This window comes from Tympanuchus pallidicinctus, unplaced genomic scaffold, assembly GCF_026119805.1.
Source record: "Tympanuchus pallidicinctus isolate F22 unplaced genomic scaffold, pur_lepc_1.0 scaffold6, whole genome shotgun sequence".
Taxonomy (NCBI): Eukaryota; Metazoa; Chordata; class Aves; order Galliformes; family Phasianidae; genus Tympanuchus; species Tympanuchus pallidicinctus.
The window spans coordinates 30,942,667-30,959,474 of NW_026294780.1; the positions used below are offsets into that span (position 1 = coordinate 30,942,667).

The following is a 16,808-nucleotide window of genomic DNA, read 5'->3' on the forward strand; positions in this document are numbered from 1 at the left end:
CTCGTGCCGTTCTTTCCGAGGCGCTCCTCCTCCCCCTGCAGCGCTGCGGACGAGGCGACCACTCGGGCCAGGCCGGGCCGGGCCGGGCCGCAGCTGGCGCCTCGGACGCGCTCCACGGCTTCGCCCTCTGCCCCGCCTCACAGCCCACTCGGGGCGTAGCTTCGGCGCTCCTCCCCGGGGTGTCTCGAAGTGGGCGGGCGACTCCGCCGTCCTTCCCCGCCCCGCGGGCTGACTCCGCTCGGGTAGGAGGTGCGGTGCAGAGCTGCGGCGGGGTCGAAACGGAGCGCGGTAGAATGCGCGCGTAGCGGCAGCTCCGGCTCCGCCACCCTGCTGAGTGCAGGCCCCGCGGCCGCGCCTGCACTGCGGTGTCGGCCATGGAGAAGCCGGAGGAGGGAGAGCCGCTCTCCCACCCGCTGGAGCAGCAGCCCGAGCCGCCTCCGCAGCCGCCTGGGGAGAAGCGCTTCAGGCTATGGTACGTGGGCTCGGCGTGCCTGGACCGGCGCACCACGCTGCCCATGCTGCCTTGGCTGATGGCCGAGATCCGGAGGCGCGGGCAGCGGCAGGAGCCCGGCGGCGCGTTGGGCGGCGGCGTGCCGGCCCGCGAGGTGCTGCTGCTGCTCGGATCGCCCACGCTGCGCTGCGTGCCCGCCGGCCCCGCCAGCCCCGGCCCCGGGCGGCCCGCCAGCCCTGCGCCCGCCGTCTTCATCTTCGAGCACAAGGCGCAGCACATCGCCCGCTTCATCCACAACAGCCACGACCTCACCTACTTCGCCTACCTGATCAAGGCGCAGCCCGACAACCCCGACTCCCCCATGGCCTGCCACGTCTTCCGGGCCACCGACCCCAACCAGGCGAGTGGGGTTACGGGGCGGGGGCGGTGCCTGGGACTGCGAGGTGCCGAGCGACCCCCGCCCCGTGCAAGGGGTTCGGTCCGACCCTTGGTGGGCAGCTTGCGTTGCCCCGACCGCAGTGTGGCGTGGGAGCTGGGCAGTCGGGTGGTGCTGAGCACCGGTTGTGCGGAAACTGTTTTTTTGGGGCCCGGCGGGTCATACTAAGGACACCTGGCTGTGCTCAGGCACACTCCGGCAGCTCTGGGTCTGGGTGGAGGCATTGCTGGGAAAACGCCAACTGGGAAAAAAAAAAGCGAACAGTAGGGCTCTTTTTCTGCCTCTTGAACGGGCTTTGGCTCACGCATCACATGTGCAGGAGCAGCTCCTAGAGGTGTGACAGGCAGGTTCGACCATTGGTTTAGCATGGCGGCAGCAGAGGCCTTTAGATAAGAGTACTTGGTCTGAGAAAGGCAAGACACCTTTCCTTGTTTTTTCAGGGGCAAAGAAGTCAGTGCCAAAAAAACAAAACAAAACAAAAAAACCCACCACAAAACTTAAAAAGTGGAGGAAAACAAGAAGGATGTGGAAGGAGTATTGTGATATAGTGATAGGACAAGGTGTAATGACCTTAAACTAGCAAAGAGGAGATTTAGGTTAGGTGTAAGGAAGAAATTCATCATTATGAAGGTGGTGAGGCACTGGCAGAGGCCACGCAGTGAAGCTGAGGGTGCCACATCATGGAGGTGCTCTGTGCCAGGTCGGATGGGGCCGTGCAGCCTCACCTGCTGAGTGGCAGCCCTGCCCATGGCAAGGGGTTGGAACTAGCTGAAGGTCCCTCTAATGCAAACCATTCTATGAAAAACACATGCAATTAGAAATACTACTATTTACCAAAACCACTCAGAGGACTTACCAAAAGTTTTTAGTGTATTTATTTTTATTTGAGCAAAGACACTGCCAGAGCTTGTTATGTTGGAGAGATTTAGATTGCATGTGTAGCTGTGAATTGATCTGCCCTCTGGGACAGGACAGGAGGCATCCCAAGCAGAGGTGACTGTGTAGCTTGTTGGCAGCTGCAGCCCTGCTGAGCTCTGCCAGGAAAAGGGGTCAGGAGGGAGCACGCGTAAGGAGCGTGGAAAGGAGGCACCGTGGCTGGTGATTGTGCAGCCAAGATGTCCTTTTATGAATGTCGCCATATGGGCTGAAGGAACCAAGACTGCTGGCAGGACACATTGGATTGAGCATTATTTATTCGATAGCTCTGGTCTGGTGCCGTGACGTGGGACCTTGTGCTGTGAAGTACTAGCTGTAAATTACTCTTGCATGTAGTATTTCTCATGGTTGCATTTACACTAAAGGTGATCTTTTTGATTAAGCCATTTTAAAGCTTATAAAGCCATGTCTTTGTTCCTTGAGGAGAATGTCTTTACATGCGTAGTAATAGTGCAAGTTGATACAGTAGATAAAGACTTAGTATTGAAGAAAGGTATTCTGAATCCATTCCCTTTTGTAAGTTCCTATGTTGTTCTGACAACTTAGTCTAAGTTTTATCTGCAATATGTTTTTTTAACCTTTTAATCATTAATAAAGAATAGGAGGCCCTCAGACAAAGATTGTGTGGCTCAGGCTCCTAGACAGATGAGCCCTAACAGGGATAGTAGATGCACAGCCAGCATTTCAATTCATGGGTTTCTAACAGACATTTTTTTCAGGTACCAAAAAGGAAATAATACAGGAATTTATTTCCTTCTTAAGTTGTGCTACCAACTGGAGAGGCTTGGTTGGCTCAGTCAGTGCAGCTCTCTGTCCTGGGTCTCTGCTTATTCTCAGTTCTGAGTGGATGCAGCCAGGCTGCATCTCACCTCGTGTTGTTAGGAGTTGCTAGCTCCTAAGGTCTTCTTTTGGAGCTCATTTATTATAAAACAGGTGTTGTTCTTGCACATTTTCAAGATCTTTCCACGTGTACACACTTCATGAAAAGTGCATGCTTCTGATTCATTGTGGTTATGAGCTTCATGGTGCGTATTGGGTTAGAAATTAATTTTCATGTCTGTTATTTTAAGGTGATTTTGTTTTTGATCTTGGGCTGTGGTTCCTTCCAGTCAGCACAAGCTGGCACTGCTGCTGAGAGAAGGGGTCCTGCTCTCCTCCCCTCTGCTGCTCACCCTTTCCTTCTGGCCTTGTCCTTGTGCCAGCACAGCATGCACAGTGAACAGGGGATTTGCCAGGTTGGCTTTTGAACACTTTTCTTGAACCATGGTAATATTGGCACAGTGGTTTAGAAGCACACTGGGTCGCTCTGGATGAAGAAAGGGTGCAGGAGCTGTTTTGTGGTCTGTGGGTTAGAAGACAACTGCCCATTGTTTTCATTGGTGGATGAATGCATCAAAGTAAGATGGCAACAACAGGTTTTCAAGATAATAGTGCTGGTGAAGTAATTCAAGATGCGGCATGGTGGAAGTTTTGGCTTTGAGCCCATTGCTTTGCCCACAAGGTATGTTCCACCATGTCTGAGGTGCATGTGCATTCACCGTTCCCATGAAATGAGCTGCTATTCATGAAGGAAACCAATACGTCTTTCCAATTCCTGCACATTTTTAAAGTAGGTGATCAATCAAAAGCCAATGCAGCATATGTTCTGATAACATCAGGTAGGAAGACAGCATGTTATTTGTCTTGACTGAGGAAAATACTGGTGTGAGGTGGTAGGTCCTTATGTTCTAATTGAAAACCTGCAACTTGTGGTAGAGCAGAAAAGCAGGAGTCATTGGACGAGTTCCTGTTTTGGAGCAGTACCTTGGCTTCAGACCAGTTCTCAGCAGTCCGTATGGTGGTGAATGCTAAGATACTTTTGATAGGGGGTCCCTTTCTTTTACTCTTTTACTCCAAGAGGAGGGAAGCCTCTGGAGCTCTCTGGCTGGCTGGAGTGGGAACAGAAGGTTTTTTTATTCTTTTCCTCTGCAATTGCTGCAGTGTTTGCTGCTCCTGATAACTTTTGAAAGCAGCAGCCAGCTGAAGAGGATGAGGGTAGTTGTCTAGCTTAGTGCTGGCAAGCAGCTTCTTAACAGCAGCCAGAGATGTTTGTTCTGTGCTGCTGTCATTTGAGAATTAGGTAGGATGTACAGAGTCTGTCTGTAGACTTAGATGACAGCATTGTCTCTTTTTAAATCTGGCAGATTTTCTTCAGAACCACAGGAACAGATTGGTTTTTTTTTTTGGTTGTTGTAAAGCAAGTTAATTTCTAAGTAGAGCAGACATACCTTGCTATCAGCCATCAAGAAAAGCCCTTCTGAGTAGTGATTTCAACCAAACTGATTTTTTTTTTTTAACCACAGAACACCAAATTTCTTGCATAAAACAGATTTTGATTGAAGCAGAACGATATTGTTTGACAGTTGCCTTGAGTTCCCTGATCGCTGGGAGGAGGCAAAGGACTGATGTGCTTTTACACTTTTTTTTTCCTCACCCTTTTCTAGTTGTTATACTTTCTTCTCAATACATGAGCCCTTCAAATGAGCTGTTTTGTTTTTTTTTTTTTTAAAACTTCAACTTGCATCTTATATCTAATCATACTGTGAATGACTGTTATCAGCGAAGATACATAATTGTGCTTCCTCCAGTTAAGCAAAAACTTACTTGGTGCGTTTTGTTTTTATTGTAGAAACTTTTTGAACAGTGATCTGTGCATACTGCCATGGGGTTTCAGGACCAGTCTGAACTGACCTTGAAAGAAAACTTCTCTATTGAATGGACCTCAGTATGGTTGAGCTTCTGTGTGTCTTGAACGGTGGTTTTCTGCTGTAGCCACAAGTTTGTGGGACGAGGCTGTCTCAAGCCGAAGTAGAAGTAGTGGAGCATTTTGCTGACCAAGTAAAGTTGTGGTAGGAGCTGGAGAGGCAGAAGGCTAGAGATAAGAGCTGAATGTAGCCTGCCTGTAGCCCGGGTCCATGCTCAGTTGTCACTGCCCAGGGTCAGTCAGATTGGCTTGTCTATCACAAGTGAGTATTAGTTGTCTGTGCAAAGCAAGGCCATAGGACAGTGTGTTGTGAAAAGCAAGACAGCAGTACAAAATGTTTAGGTTTCGTTGTCTGAAGGAGGCATCTATACTATAATAAAATGACACCATGTAAGGTTTATGATTAGAAAAGACAAGTTAGAAACATTTGAAGAAGGTTAGTGAACTTCCTATTCAGATTTGTTTTGTGCTTTAATTTTCACGTGACTTAGGAGCATGGGTTGAATGCATGCAAATTTTTGGAATATTCAATTACACATGTACAGCATTGTTTCAATTAATATTGATGAATCTTGCACAGGTTAAGTCATCAGATAAGTTGTTTTTAATAGGAATAACAAACATGATGGAAAAAAAACCATGGGCTTTGACGGTAATGAGAGAGATGCATGGCTTGGTTAAAGTAGACTTGAGCATATTTGGATTGCAGAAGAAAGAGGTGAGCCTTGCTTTCCCAGTCTTACCATGAAAACAAAATTTGGAGAGATCAAAAATAAATGTTTTCTAAGATTATGTGGGTTAGAATTTAATTCATTAGTTGAGAAACTGACAAACTGTGGCTCAAAACAAAATGGATGCTGAAGACTTGCAGTGAATGCAGAATTGTTCTGCAAGCACCCTCATTATCTCCAGCCTACATGGGCTACAAAGGCTCAGATGCAGAGTCTTGCTGTCATTGCTGTGGTTTGAAAATGTCAGACAAAGTTTAGAAACTGAAAGTTGAGAGCTTAAGGTTTCATTTTTTCCTTAATGTCAGAATCAGTACTTTTTTTTCTTAATAGGGATATTTCACTTTAGGCTTGTATAGCTATCTTTAATGTCCAGTTCTGAAAAAAAAAATAAAATTGTCCATAATAATTTTCTGCCAAGTCTCAAATTGAGGGAATAATAAAACCAAATTTGTTAGCTGTTCCTTTGTGCTGCTGTGTAGCCTTTTATCTCTGATTAATGTTTAGCAAAAAGGAATGATTTTGAGTGCTCTCTTACCTGTTTAATTCATGTATTTTTCTTTTTTGCAGTTCCTGAGAACCACCCAATTATTTGGGAACAGAAGGAATGTTACTGGGGACTGCATTTTTCAGAAGGATAAAATAAAAGATAGAGTGATAAGTATATGAAATGATATAAGCTCAATGAAAGTGGCTACAGGCAACTTACTGAAGGCTGTTTGTTTTAAAGAAAGCAGCTTTTGTGCACACCATCAAATTTTATTCTGAAGTTGTTTCTGTTTTTCTATTCTGTTTCTCAAATTTCAAAAATAATTAAATAGAAAAATAACTGCCAGAAAGTTTGGCTACGTTATGTGTATGATGACAATGGGGAGAACCTGATTTCTAGGCTGATTTCTCAGACCAAAGTTGGTGTTTATGAAAGTGAATGTTTAAAAAAAAAAAAGTTTTTATTTCTGTCAGCCATTGTAGAATGGTAGCATGACTGACTGCTTCCCATCTCTGCTTTGTCTTAGAAGTTGGTATTGCTTTTGATGTGTGCAGTCCACCCTTCTTTGCATCTCTTCCACTCATTTTTCCAGTTAACTTGGATCTCTCTGAGCATCTTGAGTTTTTCTGAGGCAGTGAGGTGAACTCAGATGAATTTCAGAGGCCAGGCATGAGGGCTGCTGTCTAGGCTGTGGGTCCTGGAACTTTTAGCAGCGCTGATTTGGTCCCCTCATGGCGCCAGCTGTCTGTCCTTTGCCACCTGGTTCTGGTTTTGTGCTTTCACTTACTCTCTCGAATTCAGAGAAGAGGGGGAAAGGGAGAATTTTTCTGTGTAATAAGTTGTATTATTTGTCTCATCTGTGAATTATGGCATTGTCTACCTCCACTGGCTGCAGTGTTCTGGGGCATCTTTAGAGGCCACAAGGAGATCATGGGGTACAAAGGCCAGACCTGCTGGATCTCTTGTAGAAGTCATGAACTGTGGGCAGCCAGACAACAAAATGAAGGTTAAACAGGACCTGTGATGTTCTGTTCTGTAGAGTCTGTAATACCGTGCCTACCACCGTATTCTTTTGGGCACAAATAGGTGCATCCAGACTATATATAATAACATGCCTTCCAAATAAATCACGGAGTCAGTAATGCAAGAAACTGTATGGTTATGTCATAAACAATGTATTTGCTCTGAAGAAGTCTTCAAAATAGGAAGACAGTAAGGAGTGTTAGAAAGGAACCGAAAGCTTGAAATGCAGAGGTGGTTGCATCAAGGCTGCACAAAGGATGTGACTTCTTGTGGTTACCAGAGAATGCACATTGCTTTTGTGTATGAATGAGTTCTTTGGTGAGCATATTTCCCCTTTCCAGATGTTTTAATTAGGTGACAACTGGTAGATCAATGAGGCAGGCAAACAAACAGAGCGGTTGTCCTGTTGGTCTGAGAGTAGTCTGGTAATTCAATCTTCCTCTCAGCATTTGTCAGAGGTAAGCCTGTTTGTACCATCAGGGATTAGTTCTAGTAGTATATTTAGGGCTACAGGGAAAACAATGTTAAACAAACAAACAAGCCACCAAACAAACAAAAACACATGCAGACATCCCCAAGGGCTCATTTAGCCCAAATCACAGTCTAACTTTTTTAGTCTTTGCATGCTTTCAAGGCTTGAAAAGTGAAGTGACACCTACTTAAAGCCATCTCTCTTAGGAGTGAGGCCACTACTTGGTCCTGCCCTCCCTGCCGCAAGGAATTAGGGCTTCTGTGAAGTTAATTGCTCTGTTTTCTGGAGTGGTGGTGCTGGTGGGATTCTTCTGTTCTCTGAGTGTTCTCTCTGAGCAGAGAAGAATCATGCAGCAGAGCAATGCCCCGGTATCTTCTGTCCCTCCTGAAGTGCAGTGTTGTATGCTGACTTCAGCTGCAGTACTTAACGTATCTTTTCTGTTCTTATACCTGTCTTCAGTTCCTTAAGTCAACTGAATAAAAACCTGAGGTGTACATCAAAAGCTGTCATACCATGAAGACTGTTTAGACAGTGCAGATTATGTATAGTAAGTACATGTAAAACATGTCTTAAATTATGTTTTTCTGTTCAGAGCTTCTGAAAAGTGTCACATTAATAAGCAATTACCTGCATGCATTGCAATTCTCTTCAGCTTGAATAAGACAGGCAAAATATTTCAGCTGATTAACTGCAAAAAAAAAAAAAAAAGTGATGTTTTGCTTCAATGGATTCTCAGTTGCATTTAGAAATTCTAGTTATTGCCTCCAAGGAATTCTAAATCACATTTTGTGGCTTTGTTAGTTACTTGCAACAGTGAGTTATCTTCATCTCTGTTTAAGTGGGTTGCTTTCTCACAGAATTTTTAATTTGGTTTTCTATCATTCTTTTTCTTTGCACTTAAAGAATTTCAGATTTCTTCTGAAAATGTGAAAGGGTACCATGGTAAGGTTTACCTTGCTTTGCATTTCTGGAACCACTGATTGTACAGTATTGGGCAGGTATTGCACTTTACTGGGGGATTACATTAATTTAAAATGCAAACATGACAGAGGATCCTTGTTCAGAGTTCAAAGGCTATATGAAAAGGCTTGTAAAAGCTCCTAGATGGTGAGATAAAACCAATCCCATACAAGCTTGTATTTTTCCCTGCTTCCATTCTTGTCACTGTGGTTTCCCTCCTGCTGTTGCAACTTTTATTTACTGTGAATTTCAGTCACGTAGTTCATTTTTGTGCACTGATAAACCATAACAACTAGTCTGCTCAGTTAAAATGACCAGGGTTGTGTTTTAATTCATTAATCTTCTTGACAAGAACACGTAGATCTGCACAGTGCTGTTTAGAGATCTGCTGTTTAGAGATCTAAAAACATGTTGTGGTAAGAATATTATCCTCTGGGGCATAGCAATGACTGGCTTTCAGACCGTTCACAGTTTTGTTTTTCCTAGTGAGACTAATAAATATTTAATTTTTTAGGATGATGTTAAATATACTTCATGTACTCCGTGACTTGGATATGGGTTTCCTGTTGTGCTCATTTTAAACAGGAAGAAGTGTCCCATGAACACTGTGAGCAGCCAGTGGTCTGTGGGTTCTTGAGTATTCCTAAACCAGAGTAAATATTCAGACACAGAGCTGTGAAAGATTAGGATGTGTGATGTTGTAACTCATTGAAACATTTATATATCCCTTCTAATGGGTTGTTTCTTGCTTTGCCTTAATTATTCTTAAAACTGGAAATCAAGTTGTGCTGGAGCTTCCAAAGAATAATAGAACTAGGGTAGCACATACTAATAGGGCTGTGTTTGCCAGAGAGAAACAAGTTGCTTTCTTTAGGACCACTCTTCTGGAAGTGTAGAAACAAAGAAGCACACAGATTCTGGTTGTGCGCTGTGCTGAAGTTTGGTGTATGAAGTTGATGTGTATTGGGTGGGCTGCAGTGCCCCAAAAACTCAGCGATTCCCGCCTGCCCTACTCAGTCATAGCATGAAAAATTATGGACTTGGTAGTGTGTGATACAGAAATTAATTTTTCCTAGCACACAGATTTGAAAGAAGCAGTACTGTGTGTACAGAGTGCTTCTGCACTTGGCAGTGAAAATAAATATCAGACTGCAGTCAATATTATGGTACTTTTGTGGCAATTGAGGCAGTTTGGAACACAGATTCCCTTGCAAGCCTTTAGAGTTGCACCAAGGAAAATAAACCAGAAAAAAAACCTGAAATAAGCAGAAAAAGGTAATTTCAGATGTTGATGTCTTTAGTTTGCAGATTCTTTAGGATCTTTAGGTAAGATTTCAAGAAACATGCTATTCTTTCTGTAGCATTTGGTTTAGGCTTACATACAGGACTTAGTTTTTTGTAGAGGAAATTTCTAAACAACATGCCTTTTGTAGAAAAAACTTCTGGTCTGATTCCCCTCATACTCAGTGGGAGTCGCTTAATTTTCTGTGCAGCAGGACTGCCAGCTTGAGCACTGCAGAGCAGTTTGTAAATAGGATCATCTTTTTTTGTAAACCATCTGCAGGTTGGATGGGGCCCTGAGCGGCCTGGTTTAGTGGTTGGCAGCCCTGCCCATGGCAGGGGGTTGGAGCTCAGTGATCTTTGATATCCTTTCCAACCTAAGCCATGTCATCATTCTATGAAGCACACGCGGCCGGTGCGTGGCATGTGTGTGCATGTGCTCAGATTTAGCACTGAGGAGAGTTAGCACTGGGGAAATGTGCTGACCTGAAGATGAGAGCAATTTGGGTGCAAGGCAACATGACTAAAGCCAGCTCAGAAGGAGAGGGTTTACATCCTGGCACGATGCCTCCTCACGCCTCAGATTCCATCTCTGTTTAGTGCAAGGAAGAACTAAAAATAATACCTGCAGTTCAGTGTGGTGGCATGAAGTTTGCAAAATGAATGTGTTTCCCCCACAGCGACCTTCCCTCTTCAAAATCTTCCAAAGAAGAAGGAGATGGAAAAAAAAAAAAATTACAAAGAGCATATCAGTCCATCTGTATGAGCTTTGTTTCTTGAATTTCTTCTCTTTTGCTCAATCTGCAGTTGTCTTTAAAATAGACAGTAACACAGTTGGGGTATGAGAAATGTGGAGACCAACCCAAGGTGCTGAATTAATGGGCCTGGTGTTTCTCTGTTAATACTCTGTGTGAGTATTTTGTTTCTGTGTATTCATCCAGTGTTCTGCATTTCAGTAGTTTTATTTCATGTTATATCCTTGCTAATTTTTGTTGTTGCTGTGTGGGAATTTGAAAGTGAAAATTGTAGACAGCTTATGTGTGCCTACGCAGCCTCATATACCTAATAAGGTAGAAATGCACTGATAAATTGCTTATTGCTATACTACATATTTCAGTCTTTTTAGGTAATGTTTTGAAGCGTGCTCACATCTCTATAATAACTTTCATTTGGATTAGAATACTGGCTGCAAGCAATACTGTGTGAAGTGTAAGGTTTGAACTTGGGATCACCTGACTTTCTTGACTGAACATTCGAGTATTACATATGATATTCTTCTTTCCATCATTTTTAAGGTACTCAAGTCTGCTATTATTTACAAGATACAGAAAAAACTTCATTTTAGCCCTCTGCTGGCCAGTTCTGTGGCAATAAAGGACAAGCTCCAAGGTGTCCTGCTGCTGAAGTGTCATAATTCACTTGAGCATCCTGTTGCTATATGGGCTCCTGTGTTACAGAGAGCAGCTTGCGTAAATTCAGTGCATCCTTGTTTCTGCCCAGGGAGGTTGTGGATGCCCCGTCCTTGGACGTGTTCAAGGCCAGGTTGGACGGGGTCCTGGGCAACCTGATCTGAATGTGTATGTTTGGTGGCCCTGCTAGGCAGGGGGGTTGGAACTACATGATCCTTGAGGTCCCTTCCAACCCGGGTGATTCTCTGATTCTGTGATTCTGTGATTCTCAAGGGCTGTTGTTGTGTGGCAATGAGAATCTGTGCTAAGCTGTGCAGAATCTGCTTCATGCTTTCAATACCTTTTGGTTTCAGACCAGCACTCAGACAACGGCTTGAGTCTGTGTCTTGAGGATCCTGCTCTCAAATCAGGAGTCACTTCCAGTAGTCATTCTGCCAGAATTGTGCAGTGTTTCCCAATAAGTTCACCAGCTGCTGGAAGGTGATGTTTTACTGGTCTGTAGCATGTCTCAGTTTTTGTACTGCTTTAAATATTACCCCGTAGTCAAATACGGCAGTCTCTTGCTGCTACTCTGTCATAAAAATTATAGTCTTGATGTTTTTTGTTCCTTCTGGTGCTATTGCTATTAAAATGTCAAAATACCTTTCAGTTCTATTTGATAATCAGGTGAATAAGGATTTGACATGTTTCCAACTCAGATGCAGTGAGTGGTGTTACTGTCATTTGGAGCCCAGTGGAGACCTGGGGGAATGTGGCAGTTTCAGTTGGCACATGGATTAGCTGGCCTTGTTTGCAGGCACCAGGAGCATTCTTCAGCAGGAACATGCCTGCTGAAGGGTTGTTTTCTCTAGCTGATACGCATGAATGGCCACAGTGAAGTCAGGAGTAAGAACTTTATGGCATAAAGTTAGGGGAATCTGCTGCAGAAATCAGAGCTGCATGCAGAAAAGCAGGGAATGCAGATTGGCTGCATACTTGTTACCAACACGTGCATTAGTTTTCAAATTTGCAATTGTCTACAGTCTTGCTACTATATGGGCATACAAGGCTGCTGTTTGTTATTTTCTTGTGTTAAGACTCTTGCTCTTCTGTTTTCTCAAATCGTTGAAATTGTCCCAATCTAAGGACTAATCTATTTGATGCAAGAGTTTTCAGTAACTTCACATAGTACTGTTAGCTATGAATACTCACCTCTGTGCCTGGGAAGATCATGGAACAGATCCTCCTAGAAGCTGTGTTAAGGCACATATGAGACAAAGAGGTGATTCGAGACAGCCAGCATGGCTTCACCAAGGGCAGATCTTGCCTGACCAGTCTGGTGGCGCTCTGTGATGGAGTGATGGCTTCAGTGGACGGGGGAAGGGCAATGGATGTCATCTACCTAAATTCTGCAAAGCCTTTGATGTGCTCCCTCACCACATCCCTTTCTCTAAATTGGAGAGGTGTGGATTTGAAGGATGGACTGTTCAGTGGATGAGGAATTGGCTGGCTGGACACAGCCAAAGGATTGTGATCAATGGTTCTATGTCAGGGTGGAGGCTGATCACAAGAGGTGTCCCTCAGGGGTCGGTCTTGAGAGTGGTGCTCTTCAACATTTTCACCAATGACACGGACGATGGCATCGAATGCATCCTCAGGAAGCTTGCAGATGACAGCAAGTCAATACATTGGAAAGCAGGGAAGCCATCCAGAGGGACCTGGACAGGCTGGAGAAGTGAGCTGATGAAAACCTAATGAGGTTCAATACAGCCGAGTGCAGGATGGTGTACCTGGTTTGGGGCAATCCCAGGTATTTATACAGAGTGGGGGAAGATCTCCTTGAGAACAGCCCTGTGGAAAAGGACTTGGGGGTCCAGGTAGACAAGAAACTGGGCGTGAGCCAGCAGTGTGCGCTTGCAGCCTAGAAGGCCAACTGTGTTCTGGTCTGCATTAAAAAAAGGGGTGGCCAGCAGGGAGAGGGAGGTGATTGTCCCCCTCTACTCAGCTCTTGTGAAGCCCCATCTGGAGTACTGCGTCCAGGCCTGGGGTCCCAGTACAGAAAGGATGTGAATCTCTTGGAATGAGTCCAGAGGAAGGCCATTATGATCAGAGGGCTGGAGCACCTCTCCTATGAGGAAAGGTTGAAGGAACTGGGCTTGTTTAGACTGGAGAAGAGAAGGCTCTGTGGAGACCTCACTGTGGCCTTCTAATACTTGAAGGGTGCATACAAGCAGGAGGGGGAACAACTGATTATGAGACTGGTTATTGATAAAACAAGGGGAAATGGTTTTAAATTGAGGTAGGGGAGGTTCAGGTTAGATATTAGGTGGAAGTTTTTCACTCAGGGTGGTGACGCACTGGAGCAGGTTGCCCAAGGAGGCTGTGGATGCCCCATCCCTGGAGACATTCAAGGCCAGGCTGGATGTGGCTCTGGGCAGCCTGGTCTGGTGGTTGGCAGCCCTGCACATAGCAGGGGGGTTGAAACTAGATGATCATTGTAGTCCTTTTCAACCCAGGCCATTCTATGATTCTATTATATAATTCTGATCCAGGGGGAAAAAGGGAAGGAAATTTGCTTTTTCCCACAACCCTCCAGGATTCAAATTAAAAGTTGAAAGGAGAAAAAAAGCATTCATTCTTTTGTATATTGCTGGTAGTTGAGCTTTTCAGATATAGTTATCAGGATGATGATGATTTTGAGTTATTTCATGTTGCATTCATGAGGGTCATTTCTGTTTGAATAGCGGTGTTCTAATGTTTTACCACATTAAGTCTACTTTATGTTTGAAGTTTATATTTTCACCTTCACACCTATTAAAAAAAAAAAAAAGAGAAACAAAAAACAAACAAACAAAAAAACCCACTACCTTGGCATATTGTTATTTTTAAATCAACATCACGTGGCTGATAAGCGAAAGTTTGCTTCTTTTATGACCACATCACTCATATCATGTTTTAGAAAGTATGGTTAATAAAAAAACAGAAAACAAACACAACAGCCTGCTTTGGAGGAAGGAGATGCTGTGCTGTGTGTTAAAAAGCTGTTGTGTTAGCAGAGTAACTCCTGGAGCATGGCATGAACAGCTGAGTCATTTACTGCTGGTACTGAGACAAATTGCTGCTGAAGGATGCTTGTTACTGCTTGGCTGCCCCTGCAGCTGGTAGATGGCCAGGCTGAGAGTAAAGTAAACTTGAGCCTGGTAGGAGCTGCTGTGGAAAAAGTAAACCAGATAAGAGTAGTCTAATCTCTGGAACATTTAATTGGTTCAGCAACATTCTCTAATGGCTGAGCTTTTAAAATGTGCAAATATTCATGACATTGAGATAATCATGGATTTCTCATTTATTTTTCAGTATGAACTGTCAAGTAGTAGTAAAAAAGTACTGTTTTTTCCTTTGCCGTTTATGCAGTTACAGTTGGTATATTAACTTGTGTAATCATTGGAGGTATCTTAACAACTACTTCCGTGCATCTTAATGTCGTACTGAACGCGAAGAATATCATAACCCTCTGCCCCAGTGCACTGTGGCTGCAGGAGAGCAGTAGAGGTTTTCATGAGCCCTCTGTTCTTTCCCTGCTCTTCAAGAAATGTCCAAGTTCACAAAGAGCTGAAACAGCATATCACAGAATTTCAGAGTACCATTTCTGTTCCATTTCAGAGACTCTGTGGCAGAGTAGGTTAAAATACTGGGGGAAGAGGGAGCAATTAGAAATCTGTAATGTTTCTGTAGTTGTGTTTGTGCTGGATGAACCTTTAGAGTCAGCATGGAGGAAGGGAAGCTTGTAGTGTTCTTTTTGACAGTCAGACTCCTGATTAATTATCTCTGACAAATACATTTATTCCAGTTTTTAAATCATGTTATTGCTAAAAGCAGGCATGGTCAGTCGCTTGTTTGCTCACATAGGTAACATTGCAAATTTGCAGACTAAATAAAAACTGCATATGACTTCTTGTGAATCATGCCTCCCATTAACTTCAGTAGTTTATTCACATGAATTACATCTGGACCTTCATACCTTCATAGATTGAAGTACTGTGGAGAGTCAAATGTATGCTTATGTCCAGTAAGCTCAGAGTGCTACAGTAAATCTTCATCACACATTTCACCTAGTTACTTCCTTCTATTGACTAGGACATTCTCAGCTTGTAGTAGAAGAGCATGTGACATTATACATCAGTGCATACCTCTTACTCCAGCCCAGCTAGTAGGAATTAAGAAATGGCATAATCTGAAGAAAGAGAAGACAGTAGCTACAGCCATAAAGTGCATATTTTCTAAGGATGCTTTTGCATGAAAACATGCTTGAATGAGTCAGATGTGGAATTAGATTCATGAAGGTATTTTTTCTCCGTGACATTGCAATTTTTTTTTTTTTTTTTTTTAAGTTGGAAATAAGTTTAATTACAGTAGATACAATCTGTTAGAGCTGTGTACATTTAGAAGGAAGTAATAGTTTTGTGCGTGTACTCTTTGTTTTTTTTTTTTTTTTTTTTTTTTTTTTTTTTTCTTTTTTTGCTTACGTGTGCAAATGCTTATTAGGCCTTATAAAAAAAAAATAAAAATCAGGTATTTGCAGAAATGATAGTACCAGTAATAGTTAATATTCCAATGTAGCAAAAGTGGCTCTTTAGAGCCTTTAGGGTTATCTCATGCTCCAGCATTTCTCTAGCTTTTCTGTGAAGGAAGATTTTGTCTCTGTTAAATTTCTCTGCAGCTTCTGCCATTATATTTTCTTAAATAATTTTGACTTGCTTCTTTCTGATCCTAAATCTGTAACTTTACCTGAAAGAGTCGCACCCTTCCATGCATTCTCTGACAGAACAGCATAGAACAGAAAAGTCCACGCCTTGCAAAAACAAATACATGGGAACATCTAGAACTTGTAAAGTAATTTGAATGCTGTCAAGCATAACTTAGTGCACAGGGTTGATCTAGCTGGTTCTGTAGTTTAACAAAAAGGAGTCTGCAAAACGCAGTGCTTATGCCTGCTTTGAATGAATGTAGAACTCTTGCTTGTACAACAGATCTTAAAATGTTGAGCTCCCTGTATGTCATGTAAATAATTCCTTTCTGTGAGCTAGAAGTCTAGAACATGCTGCAGGAATTGTTTTTGTGGTTTCTAATACAGTATTTTATTGCAGGTTATTTCCCAGTTTAGAAACAACCTTCTGTGTGACCTTGCAGTCGTGCTGCCTTGTTCAGAGCTGCAGTTCCTGTTTTGACGTGATATGTAGTTACCCTGTGTTATAGCTGAGCTGACTCTACAGATACAGCTATTGTGCAGAGCTCTCCTATTTTGGCAATGTTTTATACACTTAAGTACTTAGAAGTGATGATTCTTTCAAAGCTTATTTCTAACGGTGCTGACCTTTAGGTGTTCTTGTGCAAGTCTGGTTGTCTTCAGGGAATTTGCTTATGGGTATAAATTTTCCAGAAATTGGCTGGAAGCCTGAGATTCAACTTGGGGGGTTAATCTGAAGAACAGTGTAGTTAGGGGCTCTTTTCTAAATAAAGTCCAGTAAGGTTTATGAAAGATTGTATTAAATCTTAATTTTTACAGAGGCTTTTAAAAATTAATTTATTCACTAGCTGCTTTGAAATATGCTTTAACAAGAATGTATCTAGAATTCTCCCAGAGAATGCATGGAAGGTTGCGACTCTTTCAGGTAAAGTTATAGATTTAGAATCAGAAAGAAGAAAGTTAAAATTATTTAAGAAAATATAATGGCAGAATAATCTCCTAGAATTCTCTTCACTTGAATATGAGTAGTACTTCACTATCACAGAATCACAAAGCTGGAAAGGTCCTGCCAGATCATGTAGTCCAATGATCCTCCCATCACCATTACTACTCACTAAGCTACTAAACCATATCTCATAGCTCCTCATCCAGACGC

At 43.0% G+C, this 16,808-nt stretch overlaps 1 protein-coding gene across 1 annotated transcript in view; it reads left to right on the forward strand.

The window, feature by feature from the left end:
- Nucleotides 1-226: 226 nt before the first annotated feature.
- TBC1D4 (TBC1 domain family member 4) overlaps nt 227-16,808 on the forward strand; it is a 103,007-nt gene continuing 86,425 nt past the window's right edge. The window contains exon 1 of the mRNA XM_052705557.1: nt 227-851. Coding sequence (XP_052561517.1) covers nt 375-851 — 477 coding nt within the window. The 5' untranslated portion in view covers nt 227-374. The remainder of the gene's footprint in view (nt 852-16,808) is intronic.